Below are 23286 nucleotides of genomic sequence, written 5' to 3' on the forward strand. Positions count from 1 at the left end.
CAGGGTTTGAAGAAAAGAAGAGGCAAGCTGCATGGATCACATGACACAATAGGAGCTGTTAAGGTTTCCTCAGCATACATTTCTTGCGACGGCAGGTTTTGCAAGAGAGGATTTATTAGTGAATGGCAGTGATGAAAGCAACACTAAAATGACATGCCACAAAACTGTAAGATCCCCAGCCAAATAAAGAAAAAACATTCAATTACTTTGGACATCTCAGGAATCGTTGCCTTTGAACAGTAATTATGCCTCTCATTCCTGCTCAATGGTCTGAGGATCTGCACGAAGATGTCCGAACCACATGGAGAGTTATATAGTCTTCCTAACTCAATTACGCCTACCTTTGTTTTTAGACTTGTCCTGATCTGAAAGGTGCTCCATCCGGGTCTTAGTGACAAGTTCCACATTACTGGCACTGTAAACCTAAAAGGCAACAGAGAGAAAAACAAAAAAAACTGGATGAGGCAGCTCTAAATACCCATCTGAAGAAGATGAGGTTGAATAGCACACTGGGTTTATCTGCCTAGCCCTTTTGGGGTCGGTCTCACAATTTAGAAAAAATTGTACCTGCGACAGCCATCTTTGTTTCTTTTTGAAAGAAAGGAGCAAAGAACATGGGAAAATAATCCTCTTCAAAATGCAGTGGAAAAGAATATAATGTCCACAATCATTTGTAGCCATATGGCAACATGCCCTCTATCTATGGTGCGCAGAGACTCAAGACAGAAAATTGGAGGTCAGTTAGCCGAACCTTAATACCTGGACTCAAATGTGTGTGGGAAAGTGTCGCCAGCTTCCTAGAAAGTGGCGGTGTCTGCAGAAGATAAAAAGACGTTCAAGAAGAGAATTTGCAAATTCCAGGAAAGCGGAATACACAAAATAGTGATGGTACTGTGGCTTTCGGACCATTTGAGGGCTCTATATCCTGGCAGCACAAGGACAGCGCGAGCATCTAATCACAAAAATGGTTTTAAAAGATGATTCTATATCTTTACATGTTAATAGGTGGTTTCAGACGTTTCAAATTCCATTAAAGGCATTACAAACAGTTTATTTTCGTTCCTGGAAGCTTTCTTATGTCTAATTAGTATCCAAAGGGTCTGTGTATCTCAATCCATTGGTATTTGTACTACGTGACTTATCACCCCGGGACGTATTCAGGTGCTGAGGTATTGGGAGCTTTAGTCGAACAGACAGGTCTTGAGTTCCAGTAGTCAGTGAGTGAAGGGGAGGTCCGGCCTCCCCTTTGGACTGCCCCTTAACGGGACTGTATATGCTATACATGGTTAGAGAAGAGGAATTATGGAAGAAAACAAGAACGCCAACTGTCCAATTGGCACAAAGTAAAAAAGTTTATGATCTTATTGGGTGTCTCGAATAGAGGGCCTGTCACCCAGCAATGTGGGACAGACTGCTGTTTTTGCTCTTCTGTAAAACACAGGTGAGATCAACTATTAGGGAAATACTATTAATCCACGGTATTACAAGTGGATTGTAGGCAGCTGGCTCTCTATGTGATGTATCAATAAGTTGTTATACCGTGTAAAGAGTCCAGGGGTTCCCTTATGAGTGGACAGGGGATTGCTATGCAATGCCAAAGTGCTTTATTAGAAGGTAGTGTGGTCGAACAGCCTTAGGATTAACTCAAGAAGGAGATCGACACCAACTTCTAAAAACAGCAGGTATCTTCATATAGGTTTAGACATCAGAGAAAAATAATTCAGGTAAGTATGTTTTTAAATATAAATTCTTTTCACTTTAAAAAGGAGGACCCTTAATGAAATTTCTGAGTTCTGCAATGTTATACTAAGGTTCGGATGAACAAGTTCTGCAAACAGGTACAGTACATTGACTTGCAGGACAAATCTCCAGGAGTCAAGGTGAGTGGTGGGCAAGGTCCAAGGCAGCACCAGCAGTAAACCCCCAGCGTCACGAGGACGGGCGGACGGGCGTATGGTGCAAATCCACATCGGGAGCCCAATGCGTTTCAATGGGGATTAGTCACTGTGAAAAGAGGCTGCAGGATCTAGTTACAAAGCCAGTCGGGATGAACCAGCAAGTGGGCTCAGGCCTGGAATTGATGGGGGTGGGACAGGACATCTTTGGTCCTCTTTTCCAAGGCCCAGGGGCGATGTATGCAGGGGTGTCCTTAGGTGTCGGGTCTTTCCTTACCGGAACTGACACAGTTAAGCGGGCCTGCGTGCAGAGGCTGCAGGCCACGTTGGGAGTTCAGGAGGGGTGAAACCATGATGGACTCTAGCTCTGGAGAGCTGGGGACCTTGTTGGCACCAGTGGCTCACTTCAACTCGGCGCAGAGGCATCGGGCTTCGGGTGTCGGGTTTTGGCAGTTCCAGAGGCCTCACAGTCTTCTCTTTTGGAGAATCTTCAGAACAGGTCCGCTGTTCACAGGAGTCTTTTTCAAAGGCATGCAGTCCTCCCACGTTTCTGGAGTCACAACTGCAGGATTAGTAGACTTTGGCACCGTTTTCGCCAAGTGATACAGACTGGCCTGCAGGATTGGCACTGGGTCAGTTGTTTCTCCTCTCTTCACAGCTTTTGCTGCTCTTGGGTGTATTCTCTCTTCTTAGGTCATCAGGATCTGCTTCATTGGTTCCAGGGACCCCCCTAAATTCTTAATTTAGGGGCGTTAGGAGAGTGTAGAGTAGTAGCCAATGGGTTTGTGACCCTTACGGTCACTATGTCCCTTATATGTACACTTCCTGTGGGCGGGCATAACCCTGTTCAAGAATTCTTAAGTATGTCACCACAAAGATGGCTATTTCTGAAAAATCACGTCCACCTCCCAGTAGCCCACCTTAGGAGTGGTACTATCCTGGAGGTGGCGCGCTTAACTGACTAGCAAATGTTCCCACCTGCCCAGGTGCCACGGGGACTTTGGCCTAGGGGGGTGGCTTCCTCTCCTTTGAGGGTAGCTAGATTTGCAATCCAAAAGCATCAGCTTCTTTGAAGCTCGTCTGCCCAAGGAGGCGAATCAGCAGGTCATCTTAAGGGGAAGGTGTGTTATACCCTCTTCCTGTTCAAGGACTAGTTCTGGGTCTCCTGAGAGCAAAGACTCTCACCCTAGGAGGTCATAATAGCGTCTAGAGTAGCAGGCTGGCAGAAATCGGCCTGCAAGAACACTAGAGGCGGTTAGGTTTTCAAGGGGCACCTCTAAGGTGCCCTCTGGGTGCAAGTATTAGTAAATGCAACCCTGACAGCGTGGGTTTACCAATACAAGATGTTTAATACCAAACATCCCTATTTTCAGTGAAGTCCTCTTGTCGCTGGAGAACTCTCTTTCACCAGAGTCCAGCACATGTTTTTAAATGGCTTACCTGTCCATTTGCACTGGCAGTAATAGGACTGAGCAGCACAGGGGCATGTCTGCTCATGCAGGTGTGCCCTCACATGTAATATTCAGCACCCTTGCTTAGGGCTGTTAGGCCTGCTGTAGGGATGACTTACAAATATGACATGCAGTGGTAGAGGACGTGGCACACAGGGATGTGCGACGTGTTTTTACATTTGTCTGCACCAATACACGCAGTCTACAATGGCAGTCCTGAATGTGCTTGGCGAGGGGACCCTTAGGGTGGCACAAATCGTGCTGCAGGCCTTATGGGCTCTCTCTAGTACCCCAGGCCCTAGGTACTAGGGGTATCATATACTAGGGATTTACAGAGGGTGCTAAGGTTTTTGCCAACGTAGAAAAATAATTATGCTATAGCCCAACTGTATAAACATATTTGCACCATAACATGACCAAAAACAACAACGCAATATATCATAAATGTTTTGCTTGTAAAACATTGTGTGTGCGTTTAGATATTGTTTTTCTTTGAACAAAGAACCGGATCCATGAATAATTTTGGGGAAAATGAAGTGAACAGATTTTGTAGTTTTACGCTGCATTCACCATCAGAAAAAGAACAACCTTGGTTTTTACCAACCAACAGGGTTATTTCTCACTTTTTAAAAATGTGGAAACTGTAACAGCAGTATTATTTCTAATGTAAATATCAAAATATCAAAGAAATTTAGTTTACTCCTTTCCATTTCTTTTTTTTTTTAAACTTTATTTTTTGGTTACACATGTATAAACCCCCACCCCTCAAAATGGCATCGTTACAATACATGTAGACAGTTCGATAACCTCATTGCGGCACTTGAGGACAAAGGTATCACCGGAACAGGTAAGACACATGAGGAGTAACAGAATGGCAAAGAGTGAAAAAGTAGCATGAGGAAGCAGCCGAGCACCACCCAATCCCTTGTAATAAATAAGCCCTAGCAGTGCCCCCCTCCCTCCCAGTCAGACCCCGACCTCACTGGCGAGAACAATTCGTCACTTGCCCCATCAGAGTCACTCTGGGATGACCGCCCCCTTCTGCCAGCCCTGAGGCACACATAGTTCGCCAAGCGAGTAAATCATCCTGCAGCTTCTCGTCCCTCTGCGTGAGCTGCATATGAGTTTCCTCAGCCAGGGACATTCCCTCACATCCTTAAGCCAGGTGGGCACCTCTGGGGCCCTCTGTCCCATCCAGGTAATCGCCACCCTACGCCTAGCAAGTACCAACATTAATTGCAATAGTTTGTAGGAAAGGTTCCTTCTTTTGGGCTTGGGAACCAGCACCAGCAAACAATCAAGGGGATTCATGACTATCAGAAGGCTTGTGATGATGACTATGCGCTCTACTACCCCCATCCAGAATCTCTTGACCAATGGGCAGTCCCTGGCTAAATGTAGGAAGCGCGCTCCCCCCACTCCACATCTGGGGCAGCTGTCTCCCCTTTCCAATTATTTTTCAATGAAATACGCTCCTTTCTCTGCTGGGAACGGTACAAAGCAGTACTCCTCTTTCTGTAACTGTAAATAGTCTGGCCCCAATAGGTTCATATTCAGTCGAGGTCTCATTTTAGCTGTGTTGGTGCCCTTGCTTCTCTTAATCTGGGTGCCCAGGCCTATTAACACATCGCGCCTTCTTATTGCATTGTTCTTGCTATTCTTCTTCCTTCCTCTTTATTGCTGTGCTTCTTTTTAATTGCCCTCAAGTTGTGGAAATATTTACTTAGATTATTTTCTACAACTACACATTGTCTTTTCTTTCATATCTGGAAGTCAAGTCAAGTCAATAAATTTATATAGCGCGCAACATACCCAGAGGGTCTCAAGGCGCTTGAAGAGGGGTGGGGAATTACTTCTCGAATATCCAGGTTTTAAGTTGCTTTCTGAATGCTAGGTGGTTTTGAGTGAGGCGAAGGTGCATGGGAAGCGAGTTCCAGGTTTTGGCCGCTAGGAAGGAGAATGATCTTCCTCCCATGGTGGTTTTGTTGACGCGGGGAACAGCAGCGAGGGCTTGGTTGGAAGAGCGCAGCTGGCGGGGTGGCGGGTGTAGAAGGAAAGACGTGTATTGAGGCATTCGGGTCCAAGTTCGTAAAGAGCTTTGTGTGCGTGGGTGAGGAGGCGGAAAGTTATCCTCTTATTGACGAGGAGCCAGTGGAGGTTTTTCAGGTGACCAGAAATGTGTTCTTTACGCGGGATGTCTAGTATGAGTCTGGCTGATGCGTTCTGGATGCGTTGGAGTTTTTTCTGAAGTTTTGCGGTGGTACCGGCGTAAAGGGTGTTTCCGTAGTCCAGGCGGCTTGTAACCAGTGCGTGTGTGACCGTTTTTCTAGTTTCGGTGGGGATCCAGCGAAATGTTTTTTTGAGCATGCGAAGAATGTTGAAGCAAGATGAAGAGACGGCGTTGACTTGTCTGGTCATCGAGAGTGAGGAATCCAGGATGATGCCTAGATTCCGTGCGTGGAAATGCCTCTTTTATTCCCCCTTTCCCCCCCAAAGTTTTTCGACTGATGCTGCTGGTTTCGACTCAGAGCATTGAGGCCTGCTAATCAGACTCAGCGACAGTGCCCCAACTGTAAAGTGTGGGTCAAATTGGCTATACTCAATTGGAAATGGCTATCTGACCTGCAAGTCCCTAGTAAATTGTACCCTGAAATTGTATTTTTATTTTAGAGTTTTATATAACGCAAACTCTACCAGAGCTCTTTAAACAAGCACCAGTTGAGCTACAGAGGACATATAAAAACATTGTTAGGCACGGGGAGATTAAGTGATTTGCCCAGAATCGCACGATGTTGAGCTCCCTTGCCAAGACTCGAACCCAGTTCCTAAGCTTCGAGGTCGACCGCCGTAGCCGTTAGCTCAACTCCTCTTTCATTGCATGGAAGTTAGAGGGTTACCAGAGGGCTCACAGTAAAACAAGCAAAACATACATTTCAACTGAGTGAACACTTTGGTGGCCTAATCAGCAAGTAGAGGGTTACAACTCGTTACATTAAGCCCAACTTGCATCCCAAGTGGAAATAACTATAATTTGATGCAGTGTGCAGCTTTAACAAAGCTGCCACTTTGTTGCCTTTAAAACTCCTGTTCCTTCCCAGCCATAAATGGAGCCTGCTCTACGAGACAGCTTTCTGCTCTCCTGGAGAGAGAACAATGAGGGATTGCAGGCCAGGGATGTGTCCCCTCCCTCCTGCAGAAAGACACTTGGGTGTTAGCTCCAAAAGGCAGGCTTCAAAGGTGAAGCCGCCTTTGATGAGCGCTGGACTGGGAACACAAAGCAGCCTGGCAATTTTGTTAGCCCAGCCCTAGGAGGGGGGGGTGGGGGGGGGTGAAGCTTTTGTTAGTAGGGGCCAATATTGCAGCACCGCAAACAGTAACAAAATCGGCCTCCATCGCTGAAGAACTAGCCCCCTCCCAACCAATCTGGCCCTGTGTGTAGCACCAGGGGGAGGTCTGCCCCATTGTTGAGGTACACAGGCTGGCATAGGAGGCCAAAAGGAGAAACCAGTTGCCAAATATGTTTACCCAGAGGCGTGTAGCCCTGAGGTAGCCACCACCCAGGGTGGGCTTGTGAGGTCTGCATACGAGGAGAGGGGTCTCACCATCTTGGGAGTGGGCAAAATAGTGCATCCTGGGATAGCCAGATGCCACACTGCCGAGGAAGTGGTCAACCGGTGGGAGGCAACCTGGTAGCCCATTGACCACTACCTGCACCTGGTGGCTAGTGAAGAGAGGGGCTCAGAGAGAAGCTGTCTCCAGAGTCTAGTCAAGCCAAGAGAACTCCAAGAGTCAGCTGACTAGCCTCCTGTTCACAGCACAGGGACAGCGGAGGCATGTTGGTAGCCCAAAGTGTTTAAGCCACTACCACCACCACGGTACAGCACAGTGTATCAAGACCCGACGCATGGAGTTGCAGCAGAGTTCTCAGAGCCCGGGAGTGCTGTCCAAGAGATGCTGGGTACCCAAGAAGGAAAGTTATCGCCCAAGAAGGAATGGCATGTGACCTTGACAACGGGCAACTGTTAGTCCAATAGCGACTAGACTTTGGCCCGACGGGAGAGGACTTTGTGGAACACTGACCCACACAATCAGGACCCCCTCGCCATCTGTGCAGGAAGACACCTGTCAGTGTCCCATTCACAGCAGGAAGCATGAAAACTCCCATCAACAGTGTCACGTACACAGCTTCCTTAGAGCATCGTAATCACTTGCATACGGACCACTCCTCAGTAATCCATTGTAACGCGGATATCATGGTTCTGGGGGTCTTGCTGGTCTCCTGGACTATCTCCCTATCAGATTGGGTTGCCCCAAATACTTCTAACTGAACGCATTGACAAGTGTCCAATGCATTGACTTTGCCAAGGCCGGTTTATGGTCGAGTAAAACTGCTTTGATTTATTATTACTTGAAAAATGTATATCTAAAGAACCCTCTGCTGGATCTTTTTGATTCTAGTGTCTAAAATCTTATAAAAAATACAGTATATTTGAGCATCGTGTCAATTTCTTCTTCAATTGTTTTGGTGATGTTTAAATGCTGAACACTTGCTCCTCTGTGTAAGCCCTACTGCCCAGTGCCACAGCTACCCAGGGTTTAGCTGAGGGGTTAACAGATGAAACCTACTGAACCTAGAGGGGTTGGTAAGTGTCTTTACTCAGGGAGGTCACCCAACCACACCATATAATACAACCCATTCCCTCACAACAGCATTGTCGTTTCTCCAAATGGTCACTCTTTCTACACATTTCTTTAATTTTCCTACCCATTCTGCATATCATAAAATGGTCCGCTCGCCTTCTCTGCATACTATAATCTCTTTTTATAATCACAGCCTCATTTCAAGACTTACCTTTTCCAGCATCTCTCGACGTTTGCTGGTCCTCTTGTCTGCTAAGCACCTTTTCAAATATCACCTGCACTCCACATACTTGTCATTATGTGGCTGTGTAAGGAAATGCCTTTTTTGGTATGGCCCCCCACAATTTTCCACCGATACATCTGGTTTTTCCAACTGAGAGTGCAGAGAGGTCTGCTAACCAGACCTCCGTGCTAGTGTCCTTACTGTAAAAGATGTATATTTAATTGGCCTATATCCAATTGGCATAAACAAACTTACTTCTAATTCCCTAGTATACAATACCAGGGGTATCCCAGTTCTGTAAGTTACAGAATCCCTCAGGGACTGCAGCACTTGTTGTGCCACCCTGAGTGGGACACATTAAAAACAGGACTCCTAACCTGCCACTGCAGGCTGGCCCAGTAGTTTAAAACTGCTAACTAGACTTTGCCATTTTAAGCAAATGGCAAAGCCCCCAAATGCCTTCTTAGTATTTGCAAATCATGACCTACAGCAGGCCTATTGAATCAGAGCGCAGGGTGCAAAATACCAAAAAGTAGAACGTGATTCACTTATTCTAACAGTAAAAATGTGTTTTTACTGTGAGAGAGATGGTAGCAAGTACATGGGTACAGGCTGAAGACTCAGCGAGGCTAAGCTCTGAATGGTACTACCAAAGATGGTATTTCAAGGTTTTAAACAACTCCTTACATTAAGCCTGACTCCATGCCCAAGCCGAAAATAATATACTTTGTTGAAACATGCAACTTTTAGAAAGTTGCCACTCTGTGGACTAGTTTTGCGGTGACCATTTGCCGAGGCTGGCCACAAGACAGCCTTCTGCCCACCTCGGAAGACGTGAACACAGCTACCAGAACAGGTAACAATAGAGGCTTTCCATTGAGGGTGTTACCTACTCCTGGAAAGAAGCCACATGGGGTGTTGGATCAAAAGGCGAGCTTCAAGGGGGAGCCACCTTTGAAGGACAAACAGTGAACACACTTGAGAAGGCTGTTCTTTTGTTCAGGTAGACAGGATGGCATCGGGAAGGGGGAAAACACTGGTCAAACTTTTTCGACTGGCGTGTACTCTTGAGGTGGCCACACCTCTAGGGTGGGCTACTGAGCTCCACACACCAAGAGAAGGGTTCAGTCATCTTGGGATTGGGCAGAATAGAGCAATCGGATAGCCAGATGCCATTTTCAATCTGGCCCCGGAATCAGCGGATATCCTGGAATGAATTGGTGCATCACTAGGTGAAGAACGGCATCTGGTACATAAAAGATTAAAATGGACTACTAACCTAAGCACCAACCTCATGGAGTATGTAGCCAGAAGGGAAGTGGCATTCCAGACTCCGCAAAGATCATCATTGATCTCTGGGAAACACTGACAAAGGACCTACAGCGCTACCTGGGAAATGCCAACAGATCACACAGGAACCTAAACCCTATTCAATTGGCGCCATGATATACAGCACCAAAATGCTTGAAACAACTTAAACGTGAGCTCAGAAAGGATATTAAAGCAAAAAGGAATGGATCCCCGCTGTCACCGTCGACTTTAATCTCGGCCCTCCGAACCACATATGAAAATAAAGTGTGGGAGCTGAAGAGATCCCACATGGAAAGGAACTGGCTCAAAGTTTTCACTACAGCAAGCTATGGAGCTTTATTAACAGCCTTGGCTCTTGCACCCACCTAAAGAGAATAACATTGCGGGCAATGTGTAGGAACAGTACGTTTAGGCGCAGTATACAGGCGCACGAGCAAGGAGGGTCCTTCCAGTGTAGAATGGGCGCAGGCCACAGCCACAGTTAACAAGTCACAAAAGGTGCAGGGAGAACCCATAGCCCCATTCAGTTCGATGTATGTACACCAGGACCATCTAGGCTACCAGAACCTAGGGCCAAATGGCATTCCAGCTCAAGTCTTTAAATCAGCTCCAGTCTTTTTTGCATCCACGCTCACGCCACTATTAAATCCCTCATATCTCACAGCAACGGTTCCACAATCTTGGAAAGACTATGCTGTGTCCAATATTTAACTGGAAGCCTGGGGTAGCCAGTCCCCCCTTTAAAGGCCATAAAAGCCCTTTATGAGGGGATACGGGTTCAGGTTAAACTAACCCCAACATCAGTAACCTCAAGAATCTACTCCAACACCGGGCTAAAGCAGGGATGTGTTCTGGCCCCTCTACTATTTAATCTGTACATGGCAGAATGGGGGCTTGCTCTGATAGACGCTTGCTTAGTACCTCCAAGATTCGGCCAGACGACCCTGGGCACTCTCCAATATGCAGATGACACCAGGGTGGGGTCCAAAGAACATTAAAAAGTCAGGCAGCCTACACCCAGGAAAATAATCTGCAAATCAACGAAAACAAATCAAAGATAATCATCTTTGGGAAATACTCCCATAAAAAGCAAGCAACATGGTCCTTTGGCGAGCATCGAATTGGAACTATAGCTATAATTATTTGGGGGTTTGGTTAACAGAGAGGGCCACAGCGTCCAAACATATAAGGGAGCTAAAGCCGCAAATCAACAAAATAATTCTGGCTCTTGGACGACTAAGTTATCGTCTAGCTAGTCCATCGATGGAGCCCATGTTGACGGTACTCCGGGCCAAACTAATGCCCCGCAATTACTTACGGCCACTTATCCTTTCCAGGGGCCTTAACGAATGCTATCAATGCAGCTCAGGTAAAAGCATACCAAACAGTGCTGCAGGTGCCTAGACATGCTCGAAACACCAGGCTAAACAGACCAGACTAGGTTCTTCACTGGGACCTAATAAAATATTACATCAGAGGATTGAAAGCGTCAGAAAAGAATCTTAAACACTCTTTAAAGTGGATCTTTAGGACAGAGAGTTCCCCGTGGCACGTGAAGCTGCACCAAGCCATACATCGCTTAAAAACAGAGGCAGGGAGTATGCCCCTCCATGAAATCCCCTATTCCGTTTGGGCTAAAGCCGTGAAGCGTCAACTTCAGACTCTCCTTCGAACTTGATCAATCCTCACTCCATTATAATTATCTCACATTGCCGCCAAACAACTCATACACCCCTGGGTAAGCTCAACCTTATGTGTGTGATCCTCTCTCAGCCCAGGCTAGAATGAAATTCCTGTTTTCCCATCTCACCGCCCTTAGGATTCTGGACTTCAACACAAAATGGATGCAAAAAGACAATTGCGTCTCGTCGGTTATGCAATTACCACAGGGAAACCTAGCTACTCCTATGCTGTTGCCCAAAACTAGCCACGGACCGTCATCGTCTGATGTGCCCAGCACTAAAGGACAAGGGCCTGAGAACATGGCGCTTTTCGGAAACATCTACTTGCCTTCTTGCTAGAGTCAGCAAGTTCACTCACCAAATAAGAATAGCACCTGACCACCAGCTACCGGTTGCAGACCCCGGGACTTCCTTCTCACAGTAATTAAATCAACTGGCACTCCAGCCCTGGTGGAATACATCTAACTTAGGGCCCACAGTGTGCTCAAAACAGACTATAAGAGAGAGCGGGTCCTTGTAGGGTGCTCAATTAGAACTGGCAACCATGACTGATGAATTCTATGTAAACAGGGATTTTTACAGAACAAAGTAATCATTGGTGTGTTCAGGAGTGTCTTCATGATTTTTAACTTATTGTAACGTAGTCTCTTTCAGGAGCATACTGCTAAAAAGTTGCACCTACTACTCCTTGGGCTAGTGAGGTATAGGACTGGGGCTGCTATGTCCTACTCCTGGAGAAGTCGTCCCCAGAGCTCAACCAGAAGCAGAGTCCAAGAGCAAGTTGAAGGACTTCTTGTTCACAGCACAGGGTCACAAAAGCTGAAGAAGCCTGCCTGGGACAGTTGATGGCCAAGATGAACGGATCGTCACTCCACTTCTCAGTGCAGCTTAAGAGAACGTGACCCGTTTAAAAACAATTTTTTACATCTTTTTATTATTTTTATCAACAAACGTGTAAGGTTGAGCACGGACTTACAAAGCATAATGGTCTTGTATAGATGACCAGTTACGATCCCTTCGAGCCCGATACCCAGGAGTAATAATTAAGAGTATACATCTCAAGTAACCAATATATTCATCAGTAGAACTTCCCAGGCCTTCACAGATTGGAAAGTAACAAGCGTTCTTGCCAGAATACTCCATGCAACAACCCGTCCACATCCCACCCTGAGAACCCTCTTCTAACCCTCCCTCCTGCCGGCGCGAACTAAGAAAGTGATCAGAGCCATAATTTGTACCAAGGGATCATTTGTTGACACCATCAGGGCATCCACGTAGTTCAGAGTGACAGATTACGGAATCGGGGAGCCATAACGTTGTTCCTATCCCAATCAGCTAGGTGAGTGGCCCACTAGTCCCCCTCCACAGTCATATCACTCATCTGAGTCAGTATCCTCATCCTCCCTTTTCAAGTCCACTACCAATGCCTCCCATGCCCGAGCTGCCTCTAAAGCCCTATCGTTGTGAGACCTATGAGCCTGCTGCAAACGCACTGTGCCCTCACTGCTGGCCCACTTAAGCATCTCCGCCCTCCATCTGAGATAGCCAGGCCCTACCTTATCTTTCCAGTGGGGCGTGATTTCACGTTTGGCGAACAGCAGCCCCAAATCTAAGAACTTGTTTGTCACCTTTGTTTTGCTTGTGTGTGGAAACAATGCAAGAGACAGGCCCTCTTTTCCAGGTCTATCTGCTTCTCCGTCACCTTGCAGAGTAAAGTGAGGACCTCCTCTCAGTAGGTACCTAGATGTGGGCAATCCCAAAGCATGTGCACTAAATCTGCATTTCTCAATCTACATCTGGGGCATTTTGCAGAGTCCGTGTGAAAATACAGATTGATCTTTTCTGGTGTGAGGTATGCTCTGTGTAAAATAAAAAATTGAATTAACAGGAAAATAGCGTTCCTAGTACCTTTCCATGCCCTCCTTAACACATGTGACCAGGCTGAGTCCGGGATCTCCCTGCCTATATCCGCCCCCCACTGCACCTGCAGCCTCTGCAATGGTGTCGACCCTTCCCCGAGCATGCGTCTATATACACAAGTTACGGCCTTAAAGGTACCTGCCACCATCACTACGTACTAACACGCTGCATTTACCGGAGGCTCCGACAGGCCCGCCCCCCCATTGTTTCTGAATGGCGGTAACTAGGGCTGCATGAATTAGAAAATGCCCCCTTGGGAGTCCAAAAGTCTACTGCAATGCACCGTAAGGCAGCAGTGCGCCGTCAGCGAATACGTCCCCAACCATCTGCAATCCAAACATCTCCCAATTAGCTAGGGCTGACCAATCCCACCATGTGGCAGAGCTGTGCACATACCTAACGGTATCTCTGGAGCGTAAGGTCTCTGCACCCCTATCCTGTTGTGATAGCGTTTCCAACAGTGCCTTAACGCGCATTCTTCAACCGACAGTCCATCAACTCTCAACCTTTGCTGTAGTACCACACATGACAAGAGATGCCGCAGCACATCAGGTTCAAATTCCCGCTCCGGACCACAAAATTCCTGCGCCACTGCCTGGGTGAAGCTCTGAAACTGCGCCGCTAGATAATACAGTTCGAAGTCAGGGACCGCGAGGCCCCCCTCCGCTCTAGGCCCTATTAGCGTGTCCAATGCTACTCGGCGCCTCCCCGCCCCCCAGATAAAGCCACCCACCGCTGAGCGGAGTAGACAAAACAATGCAACAGGTATTTGTATAGGCAGGGTGCGGAAAAAAATACAGCAATCGTGGGAGTGCCACCATCTTCAATAGTGCCACCTGACCTGCACCGAAAGTGGTAAAGTACTCCAGAAGTGCATGCTGCCCTTGAGCCCCCTGAGTGCCCATCCAAGGTAACCCTCAAGTAGGTCGTCCTGAGTATGGTAGATATGAGTCCCCAGGTAGGGGAGGCACCTGAGTTCCCACGTCACATAAGGCAGGTGCAAAGGCGGGCCGTGAGCCCTAGTTACTGGAAACACGCAAGTCTTTGCCCAATTGACTCGCAGGCCCGAAACCTCTCCGAAGCGACCGAGCAGGTCCCGCGCTCCTACTAATTCCTCATTCGTGTCGTTCAAGAAGAGCACCAGGTTGTCCGCATACAATGAAATATAATGCCTCCGCCCACAAAGCTGTATGCCCGGTATGCACTCCCCATCCTAGCACGCGCCGCTAACGGCTCTATAGCCAGAGCAAATAACAACGGAGAGAGTGGGCAGCCCTGCCTGGTGCCTCGTCCCACTGGGCACGAAGCGGAAATGACCCTACCTACCTTTATCCTAGCGCTCGCAGCGGAGTACAATATTTCTGTCCAGCGGATATACCCTTCTCCAAGACCAAACGCCCTCATAGCTGAAAACAAAGAAGGCCAATTTAGCTGTCAAACGCTTTCGCAATGTCCACAGAGAGGACCACTGCCTGGTCAGTGTCGCCACGCTCACCCCCCAGCACTCGTATAAGCCTGTGAATACTGCCAGCAGTGTTACGGGTAGGGATAAACCCAGATGGATCGGGGTGAACCAACTGCGTCATAAAAGGAAGGAGCCGAGTAGCCAGCACCCGACTTAGGATCTTATAATCCGTAGTGAGCATTGACAAAGGACGATACGCCGCTGGATCCGTGGAATCCGTCCCAGGGTTGAGAAGGGGATCGATAATGGCCTCCCTAGTGGACGCCGGCAACACCCCCAGCAACTTGGCCTCGCCATACATCGAAAGCAGTCTAGGAGCCAGCTCATCAATGTAAGTCGAGTAAAATTCCACAGGCAGCCCGTCTCCTCCTGGAGTCTTATTCCGCGCCAGCTGTTTAATTGCACATCGGATCTCGGCGAGCGAGATATCCCATCCCAGAGAGTCCGCCTGCTCCTCCTCTATCATAGGCAGCTCCAGACCCGCCAGAAATGCCTGAACATCAGTCTCCGCGGCGTGCAGGCGACTCGTATATAGGTCCGCATAGAAAGAGCGAAACCGGTCATTAATTTGATGCTGCGTATAAACTAGGTTCCCCAATGGGGGCGCCGACGCCAAGATAGGGATGTTTCTAGGTATGGGATTAGCCAGCCACGCCAACAACGTGCCAACCTTATCTCTCTCAGCGTGCGCACATGTTCAGCCTCCCTGAGGGCGCTCTCCGCAACCTCAACGTCCTGCAATAACTGCTTTAGCACCCCGACCCATTTGGCGATGCAGAACCCCTGGGTCACCACCTTAAAGCAGTTGTCTCAGCCGTGCCCTCGTTCTCTGCAAAGAATTGTGTAATACCCGTGCCCAGCTCCTTCCGGAAGGCAGAATCCTCTAGTAATTCCGGGCGCAGTCTCCAGGTCTGGATAGCCGGGCGCAACTCAATCCAGCAAAACCCCACCAACAGGGGGTTGTGGTCAGAGATCGTGCGGGATAAATATTCGCTGCTTGCTGCCATAGTAGCCAGACCAGGACTACACAAGATCGCATCAAGTCGTACATGCAGATCATGGAGTGCAGAGGAAAAAAGAATAATCACGTTCAGCCAAGTGCTGTGCTCTCCAAATGTCCACTAGCCCCCAATGATCTTGCCACTGGGCTCTAAATTTAGCTAATCTGTGGATCGGAGCACCAGGCAACGATGGGTGCGATCTATCCATGTCCACGTCTGTAATGGAGTTGAAGTCTTCCCCCAGCAACACCGGCTTCGGGAAATAGCCCGCCAGAGCGTCAGACAAGCACTCAAATAACGGTATCTGCTCCACATTGGGGGCATAAACACTACAAAGGGTTACCTCCCGTCCATTCAAGCAGCCTTCAACCGCCACATAACATCCTTCCGGGTCAACTAACTGCGCGGTCATCTGAAACGGGACCTCCGCTCTAACTCAAATCAAGACCCCCCTCGCGCAAAAGCAGAATAAGTAGTGTAGTAAAGTTGCCCTCGCCATCTTCGCTGCAGTGCTGCCCCCTCTGCCTTGGTCAAATGTGTTTCTTGCAGGAACGCCATCTGCGCACCCCTTCTAACTAAGTAGGAGTGGACCTTATACCTCCGCTGCATTGAGTGAAATCCCCGCACATTCCAAGTCACACATTTCACGTCAGGCAATGGACCCATTCTATAGGTGTGAGATCCCTCCAGAACTCCTCCTCTGCAGCCGCGCCGGCAGGCTCTTCCCTGTAACAAAAACAATCCCTTCCCCCAACAGGCCCGCCCCACCCAGCAAGTTGCCCTCCTCCCCAGAACAGGCACCAACATAGTGAATCCCATCCAAACCAACCCAACAATTACCATCCGGTGGGGATGGATAGAGCCTAGCAAATACTCTGTAGTAAATCAAAACATCGCCCTATTTCCAACTTAGAATCCCCATGAAACAAAAACCCCCCTCCATGAACCCCCACTTATTAGCTCGTATAGCGAATCATTATGGAGTCCCATCGTGTCACGCATCCAACTGTTCTTGGGAGGTACTACCAAGCCCTGTATCGTTCCTAACTAGAGCCAACGCCCCCACATCACGTTAGAATTATCAAGTCTACTCATCTAACAGAGCATCCGCAGTCCCAGGAGTAACCAGTGGCAGATGTACACTGTCCGATGCAGACGAGTCCGCCTTCGATTGCCCCTTATCAGTGTCCAAGTCTGATCCTTTCGGGGAGGACAGCGGCAAGTCCCCGGAGATCTCAGTCACCGCCTGCAGTGCTCCCCCACGCTCCAATTCAGTCTGCGAAGTTGATGGTCTTTGCAGGTCCCTCTTACGGCGCCTCAATCGCCGGGATCGACGGGGCAAGGATTCTCTAGCCACTTCTCGTGCTTCCGCTACCTGTCCATCTTTGCCTGCCTTATAAGATTCCAGTCATGTCCATGCCTCCTCCAGTGTTTCATAAAAAGGAGTATTCCCCTCCAGAGCGATGCGCAGCTTGGCCGGAAATAGCAAGGAGTATTGAATCCCCTCCGCGCAGAGTTCCTTCTTGGTGGCCTGGAAAGACATACGGCGCTGCTGCGTTTCAAACGAGTAATCTGGGAACAGAGTAACTCTGCTGTTGTCTACCTGGAATGGGCCATCCACCCGGGCTTTCTGTAGCAGCAAGTCCCTGTCCCTAAAGTGCAACAGGCGCGCCACCACAGGCCTAGGAGGGCACCCCTGCTGCGGCGGTCTAGCTGGAACTCAGTGCGCACGCTCCAGGGTGTAGAAGGAAGATAAGCCCTCCGGGACCACCACTGTTCGCAGCCAGGTGTCCAAGTAATTCACCATGTCGGATCCCTCAATCTTTTCCGGCAAGCCCACCACTCGAATGTTATTCCGTCTATTCCTCCCTTCCGCATCCTCCGCCTGCTTTTCTAGCACTGCGATCCATTCCAGAACACTCGCCATGCCTTTGGTTAGTGCGGCTTGAGCAGGTTCGATCTCCTGAATCTTGATCTCCGCCTGTTTCACCCTGTCTGCCAGCTTCGAGTCATCTGCCCGTAGTAGGCCCAGTCCAGTCGCCACCTGTGCAATGTCATGTTGTAGGGCAGTGCCAGATTCCAAAATGGCGGTCAGGATTTTATCCAGCTATAGTTTCAGTCCTTGGTCTTGCGGTGGCCGGGATGAGTCTTGTTCGTCTTGGGCTGGGCCTTCTGCATCGGAGGGTTGCAGGTCCTCATTTTTCCTCCCTCTGGGCTTGCCCATATCAGAGGCCTCCAGTGCCCTCCGCAGCAGATCGAAACGTAGGACATGCTAATGCGTAGCAGGCCCTCAAAATGGCCCCCCGGCCCGTCGATCGTAGGCCCCGCCGTTCCAGCACCTCAGGCTTCTGGTCGTCTCCAACCCAGCGGTCACACGGGCACTCTCTCCAGTTATCGTGTGCACCTAGTTGGTCCTCGAGGAGATCCGCCCCACACTCCAGGCCAGCACCATCGCTCACCACTCCGCCAGTTCAGTGGGCGCTTACGAGGGCGACGCCGCCATCTTAATTCTTCTATCCACGACCGGCAAGGGCCGAAAATTGCTCCGTATCTCCGGATTTTGCCGTCCAAAATCACTGGCTCCCTCCAGGGCAGCTACCAGTCACATCTATGTCCCCCCTGGCTACTCAGGGGGGTCTAGGGGTCGATTTACAGGATAATTGCGGAGTTCACGAGCGGAGCTCGGCGCTCACGCTGCCATCTGCCTCGGCATCCAAGCCACGCCCCAAGAGAACGTGACCTGATGCTCAAAAGTTGAAGGGTCTGCTGGACCCAGAGACTTGTTGGAGTGTGGATTGGTAACCCAGAAGGAGAGATCACCAAAAGAAGGGAGCAGCTGGTTTTGCTGTGCCATGTGAAGTGTGGCATCTGAACCTTTGCTGGACCAAAGAGGACTTTGAGGGACGTTCACCCCTGTGGCCAAAGTCACCCCACCAGCACAATGGACCGAGGAGTGGCCTCAGGAAGAGCCCTGTCAACCACACATCCGGCAAGGGACCACTGACGCTAGAATGGATGGAAGACTGCTTCTTTTGTTTTGGTAACTGTTTCTTTGGACCTCGCTGGCCCCACTGGTTGGCTCCCTGCTGGAGTTGGTTGCCCAAAGTAACTCCAAGTAAAGGCATTTCACTTTGACCAAATTTTCTTGAAAAAGTTTTAAGTGCCAAATTTGTTGAATTTGCCAGTGTTTGTTCATGGTTAAGAGAATAGTCTGGATTTGTTGTTCCTTTTAAAATCTATATCGCTGGAATCTTCCAGTGGACCTTTTACATTTTAGTGTCCATAAATTCATAAAAATATAGGCTATTTCTATAAACTGGTGCCAGATTTCACGAGTTTTTCTTCTTCAATAGTTTTGGTAATGTGTATATGTTCCTTTGCTAAAGCTTAACTGCTCAGACCCACAGCTACCCTGGGTGGAGCTAAGGTTTGACAATCGAAGCATGACTCTTCCTAGGAGGGTTGGTCGTGTATTACACAGTGAGGTCTCACAACCACACCATATTATACACCTAGTTTCCTCACACCCTGCATTTAAAATATATGCTCATACTATAAAAGAAAAAGATCCCTTAATGGTCTGAAAGAATAAATAAATCCTCTGTTCTCATTGGGGCACGGGTGAACATCTATTCTGGGGGAACAGACAGTAAGTGAGCAGTAAGCTCGGACACTATTGGGCACCGGAAACACTTGCACCATGTAAAGTAAGCTATACAACTGACAAGTTTTGTAGGCATGCATTTTACAGCACCAGACGTAGCACCACAGACACCACAAAAGGAGGTTTGTGTTCACACCAGGCATGATGCGGATATGTATGGCTGCATCCATATGGTTCACCGTCTTCCCCTAGTGACTAGCTGTCTGCACCGATACTTGGCCTCTCTACCACAAGTGCTACTCACTCTGCCGAGGGGGGCATACTGGGTGTTAACATTTGGGTACCCAGACAAATCATGTCAGATGAAGATGTAGCGTCTATGTGGGACAGCGCGGCAACAACGATCCTGCCCCCATGTATCACCTTTGAGATGTAGCCCGAGGAGGGAAACTAGCTGGCAGCACTACATCCCAAGTACTTGATTGTGAGGATGGTCCCTGATCATGTCACAATGAGCACTCTCTCATAGAATCTCCTAAAGGTACGGTATCAGGGTCACGCAACATAATCCCACAGACCTGGCAGTTCATTGAGCAGGTCAATAACATTTGACAGATCCAGCCATCTGTAGTTGTCACTCAGCCGGACTCACACAACCCTTGAGCACATTCATGAAGATCAAGTTAGTGCACGTTGGACACTAGGGAGTTATTAATAAAATCCAACCTGCAGGAACTTATGTTGGTCCCAGGACAGATAGACTGTGCTGCTCAATGTGCCCTGGGGCAAGCAAAGTATCTGGTGCCTGTGCGATCACAGCATCTGATTAAGACACCCAGAGAAAATCTCAGCCCTGACTCATGGAGCACACCTGATGGACCCGAGTGGACTCCGAGACACAGTCTCAGTCAGTAGAGGTAGTACTACCCAAGCTGGCGACTCTGCTTGCCACCCATGGCATTCCCCAAGAAATCAAAATGGACATGGACTTCCTAAAGGGTCGTGTCTCCATTGTGAACAGCAGGTCAATGAAAGGCGGACCGGATGTTTGGCGCCAGGGGTCGGTCTTTCACTCGAGGTGGCGTGACCCAGGCGGACGCCCATTGTCGTAATCGCGGATACGCGAACTACGTTTCCCGGCATGCTCCGGGGTTAAGACTACAATCCCCATGATCCTTCACGACCCGCCGCATTCTCGCGAGAATCCCATTTAAGAGAATGGCGGTCGGAGGATCAGCGTCGGGAATTCCGGTCTTGGTATTCGTTTTTGGCCTTGCCCTAGATCGAGTACGGTAAGGGTGCTTGCACCACTGCAGCCTTGCAGCGTTTCGCTGTGAGTTGTTTGGAGATACTCTGTAGACTTGCAGCGCTGTGCTGTGAGTTACTCGGATATCTGACTTTGCTTAGGAGGTTGGTGGTAACGTGGGCTCGTGTTACCAGACCTTTGCTTACTGTTGGGAACAATTTTGTATTTGACTCGGTTGGCAATTCGGCCAACGGTGGTGGTGTTACATCTAGTGCTATCAGACTTTGGATAGCCCTTCTAGCTAACTGGTTACATTGCCTTGTTTTTGGATTACTATTTGACTTACCAGCTAAGAAGCATTAGCTGTGATTGGGGACTCTCTGAGCCCAGTGGAGTTTTGTGGATATCGTTGAACTGTGCGGAAAGGCTATTTCTCCTATATTTGTTTTAGGCATTAACTGTGTATTGAATCTTCTATTAACAGGGGTTCAGGAGGTGTGGCTACACTCTTCCCCTGTGATGTTTATTGGATTCAGTCATTGGGTATGTTACAATATCATGTGTATGTTGTGTGGCAGATGAACCCTCTTTCTGGTTGCCAGGTATTACATATCTGTTTTGTCCCTTTATTTAGTTATGCCATCGTGACCCCTACGTAGCCTCTACACATCCACAAGATCCTATTATTTTCTTTTACAGGTATAGGTTGTTGTAGTCATTTGCTATATGTATATATCTAGTGTGCTTGTTACAATACAGGACTTTGTCTTATGCTTGTGTTTTGTTCCTGTCTTTCAGATCTCCCTCACTGCTGTTCCCTTCCTTTCCTTCCCTGGTCTTTTCTATTATCCCCTCGGCTAATCAGACATTGGCTAGATTTAGAGGTGGGCTTACCATTCGACAAACCGATCCTGAGGACTATTAACACAACACCCATCTTTAATATGGCACATATGTTAAGGCAATTGTGCAAGGATAAGTTGTGAATCTGCGACGGCATATCACAGATGGTGCAGCACAAGCGTCTGCAGCTCGATCTCGGATAATATACTGCCCAGGGGCGCAAACAGCATGCACCCTCGCTCTCCCGGGGACACTAGGTATAATACACTCCCAGATGCACTCTAATAAACGATAAACGCAAACTGAATAGAAGAGCACAAAATTATTAAAGCAACTGAAAACGTTATGAAACTAATAACTCTGAAGCTCAGCAGTGATAGAAAAAAATCATAATGGTATTGAAGAGCAGAGTTTTTGCAAGGTGATTCTAGGTCATGGCAATTACAGCTTTGTACAAATATTCCCTCATAAAGGATTACTTTATATTCTAATATCCTAACAAGGGAGAGCATTTAGAGAAGGAGAAGAGAGGGTTCGAAAGAGATGGGACAAGGGGGGGGGGGGGGGGGGGGGGGGGGGAAGGAGTAGTGAAGCAAAATGGAACAAGGGAAGAGAGTGTCAGAGACAGCAGAGGAGAGTGAGCGAAAGCAAGAGAAATAAGGGCATGCACAGAAGAGTCTGAAGAGGAGATGGAAAAACACAAAAGCAGGAATAAAGTGATAATGAGTAAATGGAAGGGGGAGCAAAGTAGAGGTAGAGAAAGATGCTAGCCTGGTTTCTTCCTCCCTGCACTACAGTGAGGCAGTAAATCACACCATTGTACTGTAACAACCCATAAGAAGTGACCCCTTCTTACCTTCGCTTCATACCCGCTGATGGATTCCATCTTCTCTGACCGCCAGCCCCAGATCCCTGACCTGTTCCTGAGGAGGCAGGAGAGGGGATATACTGACCAGAGGGCTCCTGAGAAATGATCACAGTCGGACAAACACAAGCACACATGCAGGCATCCTCTGTCAAAGCATCTCCAGCTTGGAGCCACCTCTTTGTGTCTCCATCTCGCTCACAAACAGACTCATTGAATGCTACACACACACCAGCTTTGGGGGCACCCAACACACACATGCAAGGAGGGAGCGATGAAGGCACACACTCCCCTCTACCAGTCTCTCAGAGAAGAAAGTACAGGCAATGGGAGCAATATTCATCCACAACATTCACATAACTTTCCCCTGGCGCCGCTAGCAAGCATGCTCACCGCTCAAAGGAGACATGCTTGGTGTCCAGATGAGTGGAAACGATGGGTGCAGTGAGGCGATTCGCCACGTGCTCCTCGGAGGGCTTCATGGCGGGCAGCATGAGGTCTGGGTCATGCAGAGCGAGGGACAAGGTCTCTGTGTACACCACTTGCTTGTCATGGTCCACTTCCATCACTACAGCGCCGTCCTCTGCGGGGAACAAAAGCAGACGCCTGAGTGCAAGGCCTTCAATAGGTCTGCGCGAGGGACAGAAACAAGGGCACAGCTTTGAATGAATGATTTTGTATAGCGCACAGCTACTCAAAGAGTGTCCCAGCAGTACGGTAAAAGCTGGGCGGGGAGCAGGACTTCTAGATGAAACAGGCGGGTTTTCAGGGCTTTTCAGAAGTTTACTTCATCTGTGACGGTATTTGGTTGAAGCGGGGGCTGGTTCCATATCTTGGCAACAAGTAACACGAAGAAAGCACCACCCCTACCCAAACCCCACCTTGTTGCTCTCTTGTAAAACAGGGAACAGCAATCATTCGAGAATGTCTACAGCGCAGGGCCCTGGCTGGACAGTATTCAATGATCCTCTAAGTATGGTATTTGGGACCTGTATTGTAGAAAGCTCGAGGCGCGATTGTTAAGGCCTTGAACGTCACTCTCCCGGACTAGCAACCAGTGCAGTTGTTCCCAGAGGTGACACCGAGGAACATGGCCGGACAAGGAGGAGTGTTTAAACACATTGAATAGCAGGCAGATT

At 48.6% G+C, this 23286-nt stretch overlaps 1 protein-coding gene across 1 annotated transcript in view; it reads right to left on the reverse strand.

Annotated features, from left to right (window-relative positions):
- Positions 1-23286, reverse strand: part of ANKRD13D (ankyrin repeat domain 13D) — a 134448-nt gene that overhangs the window by 76855 nt on the left and 34307 nt on the right. The window contains exons 6-8 of the mRNA XM_086953269.1: positions 22541-22730; positions 22139-22205; positions 342-423 (exon numbers count right to left, since the gene is read on the reverse strand). Of these exons, the coding sequence (XP_086809395.1) occupies positions 342-423; positions 22139-22205; positions 22541-22730 (339 nt within the window). The remainder of the gene's footprint in view (positions 1-341; positions 424-22138; positions 22206-22540; positions 22731-23286) is intronic.

This window comes from Lissotriton vulgaris, chromosome 1_2 (genome assembly GCF_964263255.1).
Source record: "Lissotriton vulgaris chromosome 1_2, aLisVul1.2, whole genome shotgun sequence".
In the NCBI taxonomy this organism is placed as follows: domain Eukaryota; kingdom Metazoa; phylum Chordata; class Amphibia; order Caudata; family Salamandridae; genus Lissotriton; species Lissotriton vulgaris.